Below are 8,481 nucleotides of genomic sequence, written 5' to 3'. Positions count from 1 at the left end.
CTCGAACATTTAACTTATGCAACCACTGTTTGGTGAGTCTGAGCAAGCTGCCTTCAGTTAAAATATCTTCACTTTATTCAAAAATAAAACACCACCAGCACATCACTCTCCTTCACTCACCGGTTTGATTTGTGACCCCTTCTCCGGGTTTTCGAAACATGACCGAGGAATTCTGGGTAATGTAGTTCCAAAGGGAAATATAACCAAAAGTTTATATTCCACACGGAAGCCTGTCTGAGACTCACACAATAGAAATGTATTTATAATGTATATTGGATCTAAAAGAAATATACTATGCCTTCATATTTGGTAAATATTATATTTAATCTACTCTTCTAGTGACCTTAGTGACGCCTTCATTTGCGTCACGGTCAAAGGAAAGCGTTGGTGCGTCGTGCTGCGTTCACGTAAATCTGGGAAATCGGAATGCATTCAAATGATGAGCAAAGGGTTTAAGAGGCATGCACTATTTGCTTTAATAAAAAAAAAAAAAATTCATAATGCAATGTGAAGGCGGTCTTCCCCGTCAAACTGTTAAGAATAATGAAACGTATTATGTCGTATTAGAATTTATTTCTTTTTCAACGCAAAATAAAATATTATCCTTCCCATTTAAGATACTATTTTACTACTTCCTCGGCAGGTTGTTGTTTTCTTTAAAAATTTGTACCACTATTGATTTCAGTTAAAAACAGAACAATAAAATGCTAGATTCTTTTGAAGTAAAAATAAATCAATTTTTTAAAAGTACAGCAAAGTACACATATTTTGACAGGAATACCATTTTTGGGGTGAAACACACATTTCATTTTTATATTTAAGAAATTAAAACCTGAGTACTACATTCTTCTGAATTAGAAAAAGTTTCAATATTAATTTTTCAAAATATTGTATAAAATATTTGAATAGCATCATGCTAAAATGTGCTGCATTCACTTAAAGCATTTTTCTTGTGAAAATGTGCTATACCAATAATTTACTTACTTTGCTGAAAATAAAGTATTGCAACACAAATATATCTATATTTTTTTTCTTGTAAAATAAGTTGAAATAAAAAATATGATCCTCCTGCTATTTCCATAAAAATTTAAATTACATTTATTCAAAATGTCTTTAAAAAAAGATTGATACTTCATGCAAAGAATATTAAATACAAAAGGTACTTTAACATATTATCCTCATGAATAGCAGGTGTTGAGCAGGGCCTGCTTCTCAATGATCTGAATGTATAAACCATCCACAAAATACTGTTTAAGGAAAAACCGAAATGCAGATCAATTTTTGCAAATTCTGTAAAGGGTTTTTAAATATCTAGCCAGAACCTTTTTGGACGCTATAAAGAAATATGTGGCTTTAATAAATTGTTGTTAGCTTCCACTCATGTGGGACCAGGTCGCAGTGGGCAGCAGTCTGAGGAGACACTTCCCTCTACTCTGACACCTCCTTCAGCTCTGCTTGGGAATATTCCACACCAGCAGAGAGACTTCCCTCCAGCTTTTTCAAGGCCGTTCCCCGAGTCTCCTCCCAGGGAAGCAGGGGAAAAATGAGGAACCGGTGCAAAGAAAACTAAGCAGCAGTCAGAGGCCTCTGCCATAATGACAAATTAATCTTATTCCCTGGGCACATTCTAAATGATTTTATGCATATGTATTATAAACATTATAAAAACCAAGTAAATTGGTAACAATAAACACTTTTTATTGCTTGAAAACAACAGACACTATGTAAGGGAGAGGAATATTTCTCACAATAAATACAGAATTTATTAGAGGACAAAACTTAAAATAAAACTGACAATGTTGTGGCTCAGTTCCAGTGAGACTGGATAAAGAAAAAATCCTTTATGATGTTGGGATCCAGACACATTGATCACGTTTTTGTCTGAATTGGCTGTTTAAATACAAAGAAGCTGGAATAATGGAGTCCGACAACAACAACAACAAAAAAAAAAATCTGTTTGGTCTGATCGGCTCAGCAGAACCACATTTTCAATCAGAGTCTCCGTCTTTATTGGACCTCTGTCCTGCGAAGGGACGTCTGTTCCTCTGAACCTGAAGCTGGAACAAAAGAACATCATCAGTAAATCTAGTAAGCTGACCTTTTCTTTTTAAAACTGAAACCGTTCAGACCACCTAGAAATGTGTTTCTGTCATTTACCTTTGCTCCTTCCAGAATATGGGGGTCCTTCTGCAGAGCATTGTTCAGTCCTTCCTCTGTGGAGAATCCAACCCAGCAGAAACCTCTGTGGAAGCCGGTCTCTTTGTCCTGATCCATCACAGAGTATACATTGAGACAAAAATCCCCCCACACAAACCGTGCTCAATATGACAAGAACAAATATTTTCCATCTTCATCTTTTCAAATCACTTATCAGCTTAAAAAAACTTACAAATGGAAGGAGACACCTCTTTACTGTGCCGAACTGTCCGAAATACTCCTTCATCTCCTCTGAAATATAAACAGATCAGTTAGGAATTCAGAACAGATAAATGTATCCTCTCATATCCTGAAGTTGAACAGATTTATTTAATACAAATAATAATTAAGTCAACCAGTTCATCCTAAATGCTACTGTAGTCTGGAGTATTTCAGACCTGGAAAGGAAGAGCCATCTTTAAAAGATGTTTTGGCATGTTTATGTTACTTTATCTGTATTAATTTATTTAGATACATTTCACAATAACATGAATTTTACTCCAGCTTTCCCTAAACCGAGCTGACTGTAGGGTGTCAGCTAGTTTTAAGAAGGAGCACTTACACTTACAAACAAAATAATAGCTTGAAAATCTGATGATCCAGTGTTAACAAATCAGGCTCTATTAAAAAAGTCAATTATTGGCACAAAACGAAAACAGATAAAGGATCACTTTTTTTTATTTTTATTTTTTTATAAAAGCCCTCTATGCAATAAATATAAAGATTTCTATTATTACCAAAAATGTAAGAACATAAAATAAATGAAATTGTTTGAAGTCACAGCTCGAATGTAAGGGAAAGGTAAACAATATACTAATAAAGACATGGTAGACCAATAAAAAAAATAAGAGAATCATCAATCAAGAATAAATATCTGACTTAATTTAGTTTTATAGAGATTTGTTTGGTATATTTTTAAGGGGCCAATCTACGCTCAGAACTGTGATGGATGTAATCAGAACCTTGCAGATATTTCTAGATCTGCATAAATGCTTCCAGAAATTAGGCGTGTATTTACAATTTTAACTAAAAGCAGTTATTTAACCCTCATCAAAAAGCTTACAGGAACCATTGTGGACTTATCTTTGAGGTTGAAACTGAGCTCGCTTTCTCAAACGTCTTGATTTAAAACATAAAATAAATATAACACATGTATACAGTTAAAATGGGAAAATAAATAAGGATATATTCTCTTTAGGCACTAAAACTAGCCAATCAGAAGCTGAGCTGACCTTCCTGTCCTCACGTGCGTTACATCACATATATATTTTTAAAAACATTTTTCCAGTTAAGATTTCAGAGAAAAAAAGAAAGAAAAACCGCCGCAACTCGATAAAAACTTAAAAACTAGGAGGACTCACTGGTTGCTACAGTCCAGGGGATTTTAGACACAAACACCTCCAACACTTTCTTGGACGGGGCCGCCATCTTGCTTCCTTGAGATGGTAGTCTGACCTCTGACGTCTATGGACACGTGGGTCACGCCGCCAGCGTGCTACGTCATGGCCAAGATGGCGGCCTCCATGGTCGCAGAAAGCGGAGAGGATGTTTTTAAGAAAATGTTTAAGTTTTATAAAAGAAGGGAGCCTCCTCCAGACCTCAGGGAAGTGACAGACTTTGGCAGCGGAGCAACAGCAGGAGGAAAGGTCTCTAAAATGATTCAAATGTGAATTAAAGCTAGAAAAATAATAAGATATGTTACTATAGACCTGGAGATAAAGGGAAACGTTGATGTTGACCGATATATATGTTGTGTTTAAACTAACAGATTGTCCCATTGAAACTGGATCCGGGTGCTGTAAGTGATGAAGAGGCTGCAGGCGTTGGTTTACAGCCCGTCAGAGACTGGAGAGTTTTCGGCTTGCAGGGGTACCCAGGTATGTGGTTCTGAAAGGATGGTTTGGGGGAGCTTCTCTTTAATTTCTACCCTAAAGGGAATCAGAAGATCTAAATCAAAACAATGCACATGACCCACTCAACGCTTCTCTCTTTTTAGGCTTTATTTTCATCTCCAATCCTTTCCTTCGGGGCTCCCAGGCTTTCTGGGTCAGGCAGTGTTTGAAGACATACCCTCAGAAACCAAACGTTTGCAATCTGGACATGCATATGTCACCCTGTGACACGCAGGACATCTGGGCCAGGAGTGTGGAAGCCATCCGGTAAGAGAAGCTCTGAGTATTATTGAATGAAATATACAGTGAGAGTACAACCAATGGGGTAAATATCAGTAAGCAGAGACAGCAGTTGCTTAGGGGCCACATCACTGACACCTGGTAGGCCCCCTATGCAATTGTCGACTAGGACGTCTCTTTGCAGACGTAATGGTGCAAAAAATTCCCGTTAAACCCACCTGATATTGAATTGACTGACCGCACCGGACCTTATTTATACCCCAATACATGCCAGATTTCAACATGATGGTGAGCCGTTTAAACACGACACTGATAACAAAGCAGACAGTGGTACTTTTAATTACTATGTTAATAACTGTGTATAGTTCATTAGACGGTTTGTTAAAAAAAAATACTCATATAAACTGTTTCAAACCGTAATAAAGATCATAAAAGAACAATGTATTAGAGTATTTTATTTTTTACACTACGATTTGGAATTTAGGGTAATCCAAAGCGTAGATTAAAACCATATCCGTTACATAGAATGTGTTAGCAACGATGGATACCAAAAAGAGGCACTTAAGCGGATTCCAGAAAAGAAAAAGGAAAGAAGAGCTGCTGGAAGAGCTGAAAAAACGTAACAAAATAAACACGTTCTTTCAAAGAGCCGAAGAGGGCGAGGTGGGCGTTACTGCTACAGTGAGTAAATATTGCGACCAGGAGATGAATGGAGAGAGCGTGGGTGAGGAGGGGGGCTGTGAAGCTCAAGGTAGCCCGATGAGCCTGATAAGACTCATTTTACAGCAGAATACACTAAAGCTGTCACCAATGGTTCCATTCGTGGTGCGCAGTCACTATTTTTGGGTGTGAGGTGTGATCATATACTACTGAGAATTGCATAAGTGTATCTTCTTGGCCGATTTATGGAACCTTTGCCCTATCCTGAACCTTTATCATGTGTTGTACTTCATATGGGGCCCACCCAGATAATGTTGCTTACGGGCCCATTGTTGTGTTGTTACGCCATAGGGTACAAGTAGAAGTTTCATGCATAAATGTGTCATTAAATAAGTGCTTGTACTGCCAATCAGCAGATAGGTTTGTAATGAAAAAAAGAAGTGAAAGGTTTTGAAGATTCATTATTTTATTTATAATCTCTTTTTGCATAGAGATGATGTCTGATGGTGCCATTTCCGTGTGTTAGAGTGGCTGACATAAAAAAAAGGGGCATTCTATAGCCAGCATGTAGTGACCTGCATCCAATCCACAGGTCTCCCCTCTCTGTAAAGAGGCAACCAAAAACTCTACTGGAGAGGCTGCGCTGGGTAACGCTGGGATACCATTACAACTGGGACACCAAGGTGAGCTTGCTAGGTGAAGACAGTCACATGGAAACATTTAAATTATAGATACAAATATAATTTTTGTGTCTGATCAGGTCTGAAATTACTTCTTTATTTTATTACAGGGCATTTATAAGCCAGTTAATCTTCCAAAAAAAAAAAAAGAAATCTTACAGCATAAATTGAAACAAATATTTGTATAAAATTGTGATATCTTTTAAGAAATGATTGTTTTTATGTTATTTTTCTTCTTTCAGGAATGATGCATTGAAATAAATTTTTTTTCTTACATTTTCATAACATGTTCTCAATGTTTTTCCATTCCCAGACCTACTCTGCCAACAGTTATACTCCGTTCCCAGCTGATCTGCACATGCTTTCCTTCCGAATAACAGCTGCCTGTGGCTTCCCCGGATTTAACTCAGAGGCTGCCATCCTTAACTACTACCGATCAGATTCTTCTCTGGGAATCCATGTGGATGAGTCAGAGCTCGATCATTCTCGTCCTCTGCTGTCCCTCAGGTGAGAGAAATATCAGTTAACTGTTTCAGTGGGATAATGCTGCAGAATTCTTGGAGTGTCCTCAGTAACAAGGCTTTGTTGTTCCAGTTTCGGACAGTCGGCTATCTTCCTGCTGGGTGGACCTCACAGACAAGATCCCCCCACTGCTATGTTTATGCACAGCGGAGATGTGATGGTGATGTCAGGGCCAAGCAGGTTGCTGTATCATGCCGTCCCACGGATTCTCCCAGCACCACCACAGCGTGCGTCGCTTTTAGAAGAGCCCAGCTGTGTCTTGGCCCTGCAGATGGGGGGTGTGCTGGAGCCGGTGTCAGAGGAAGACTGGGACGTGTGTTCTAAGTACATTCAAAACTCAAGAGTGAACATGACTGTCAGACAAGTGTTGGGGCCTGGACAAACCCTTCCAGAGAAGCCACCTCTCGCTCTTCAAAAGGACAATGAAGTTGTTGAGTGTCACAATAATGGAAACAACGGGAAAAGGAAGAGGAGCTGCAGTGACCCTGTGGAGACTGTAGAAACGTAAAACAGCCAATGTGTTTTATACTGAATGAAGCCACAATTAAATGGATTTATTACATTTTTCAGACAGTGAAGTCAAGTGTTAGTTTTAAGATGGTTGCAGATGTTTAATTCTCAACCTGGAGTTAAACGTATAGAATTATTTTCAGATCTCTCAAGATTCAAATTAGACTTTCAGTTTAAAATTGGACTTTTTTTTAAACATACAATAATTTTGACCATTTTCTTGGTTCTATCGTGCTGTTGAGTTCACCTCATCTATACGCTCTACTCTGAAAATATGTTTACTGTAAAATCAAAAATATAATTAAAAGGATGAATAAAACTAGTTACTTTAAACTGTGTATGTGTTGCACAAAAAGCACCGTGTTGTGTGTTCAGAATAACATTTTTGGCTCCACCTTTGCAAAGAGCAGTAACTAGTAATGTCCACTAGGTGGAATCAAATAATCAAAAAAAATATGCCAAAAGAAGTGCTTTGATATACACCAAACTATGCAAATATGTCCCTGTTTAAGCTTATATTTAAATAAATAAAATTCTCCCTCTTGACTAAACTGTTCCCTTTTTTTTTTTTTTTGCATTTATTTCTTAATGACGATCAACTGACCAGGGAGAGTCTTTATGGTTTCATCCTGTTAGATCGTCTAAACAGAGAAAAACGTAAAAAAAAAAAATGTTTAAGGTAATCATCAGAAAAGATGTATGGATGGCAAATCTTTTATGTTTATTTTTTATCCTTGGATGATACTGTTATTTAGCTTTCCTCCCCAAAAATAAAACAACAGAATTAGAATAAACAAAGTCCTTTATTTATCCCTAAATGTGTATGCACATGTTATTTTTTTAGGTAATCCTACATAACTGTACATTTATTAAAGCTGAGTGGGCCATGTTTAAAAACTGCACAGTATTTGAGCTTAATGAACCCTCTCTTAATATTAAATACTGATTTTTATATGTTTTACTGAGGTGTGATCTGAAGTGAATCCTTCAATTTCACCTGAATTTCCCACTAAGTGCCAGTAAAGGTTGCAACTATTTATCTGTCATATGAGTTATATAAATATTACTTAATGCCAAAGACATCTGAATTAATAGGGTTCCTCTTTAATCAGTACCAGAACATCATCTTAAATTCTTTGCGCCCCTGTGTTACATCTTGTTCCAATTGCTGTGCTCTTCATGCATTGAAAGAGCTTTACAGTCAGAATACTCTGCAGCCTGGAGCCACACAGATGTGCTATGTAAACTTGAGCAGTTGAAGTTGCATGTTTGTTGTATTTTCTGGGAAATAAGAATAAAACTCATGCAGAAATATGGGGACATTTTTGTAAACTCCAAAAAGAAGAGACTCCAGCTGAGTTTTAAATTGAGTAAAATGCTGATTGTGATGCAAAAAAAGCAAACCACCACACTTAGATAAAAATGGCACCACATAGCTATAAATCACAGATGATTCACACTTTAAAATGAAACAAAGGCCCACAGTATGTTCACTGTTTATGCAGCTTTTATTTGGTAGGTGCTATGAGGATGTCACGGCGAGGACTTATAGGTGCTCCCCAATGTCTTGCTGGGATGCCTCTTCTTTCTCTTGGCTTTTAATTTCAAAAGTATTGGAATAAAGCCGAGCTCTGCTTTTCATAATAATTAGATGACCCTTAGGTTTTTGCTTAAGGTGGCCCTTGACTTTAAAAGATCTCTGAAGATTCAAGATCTTAGCCATAAAGCTGAAAATTGTAACATCTATTTTACGGTAAGTTGTTTAGTCCACCTAAGTATCT

At 37.3% G+C, this 8,481-nt stretch overlaps 2 protein-coding genes across 2 annotated transcripts; one reads left to right on the top strand and one right to left on the bottom strand.

Annotated features, from left to right (window-relative positions):
* Positions 1–1,671: 1,671 nt before the first annotated feature.
* On the bottom strand, positions 1,672–3,674 carry slirp (SRA stem-loop interacting RNA binding protein). Its single transcript, XM_015381846.1, has 4 exons — positions 3,558–3,674; positions 2,390–2,448; positions 2,158–2,265; positions 1,672–2,057 (listed from the first exon to the last, which is right to left on the bottom strand). Exons 1-4 carry the CDS (start codon positions 3,622–3,624, stop codon positions 1,989–1,991), a joined length of 303 nt encoding a protein of 100 aa, XP_015237332.1. The 5' UTR covers positions 3,625–3,674; the 3' UTR covers positions 1,672–1,988.
* A 24-nt stretch (positions 3,675–3,698) lies between these two features.
* Positions 3,699–7,253, top strand: alkbh1 (alkB homolog 1, histone H2A dioxygenase). The gene is made up of 6 exons (XM_015381845.1): positions 3,699–3,842; positions 3,965–4,073; positions 4,193–4,355; positions 5,581–5,671; positions 5,982–6,175; positions 6,263–7,253. Exons 1-6 carry the CDS (start codon positions 3,699–3,701, stop codon positions 6,696–6,698), a joined length of 1,137 nt encoding a protein of 378 aa, XP_015237331.1. The 3' UTR covers positions 6,699–7,253.
* Positions 7,254–8,481: the final 1,228 nt, after the last annotated feature.

Source organism: Cyprinodon variegatus, unplaced genomic scaffold (assembly GCF_000732505.1).
Source record: "Cyprinodon variegatus isolate N-32 unplaced genomic scaffold, C_variegatus-1.0 Scaffold243, whole genome shotgun sequence".
Lineage (NCBI taxonomy): Eukaryota > Metazoa > Chordata > Actinopteri > Cyprinodontiformes > Cyprinodontidae > Cyprinodon > Cyprinodon variegatus.
The sequence above is the reverse complement of the archived record's forward strand: the minus strand, read 5'-3'. Positions and strand labels throughout refer to the sequence as shown.

Excerpts from the sequence above, each read along its gene's own strand:
- slirp (XM_015381846.1), bottom strand. The coding sequence starts at position 3,624 with ATGGCGGCCCCGTCCAAGAAAGTGTTGGAGGTGTTTGTGTCTAAAATC. Across the intron at positions 2,266-2,389 it reads AGAGGTGTCTCCTTCCATTT|GACAAAGAGACCGGCTTCCA; the intron begins GTAAGTTTTTTT and ends GTGATGGATCAG. Across the intron at positions 2,058-2,157 it reads ATATTCTGGAAGGAGCAAAG|CTTCAGGTTCAGAGGAACAG; the intron begins GTAAATGACAGA and ends CTTTTGTTCCAG.
- alkbh1 (XM_015381845.1), top strand. The coding sequence starts at position 3,699 with ATGGCCAAGATGGCGGCCTCCATGGTCGCAGAAAGCGGAGAGGATGTT. Across the intron at positions 4,074-4,192 it reads CGGCTTGCAGGGGTACCCAG|GCTTTATTTTCATCTCCAAT; the intron begins GTATGTGGTTCT and ends CTCTCTTTTTAG. Across the intron at positions 6,176-6,262 it reads CGTCCTCTGCTGTCCCTCAG|TTTCGGACAGTCGGCTATCT; the intron begins GTGAGAGAAATA and ends TTGTTGTTCCAG.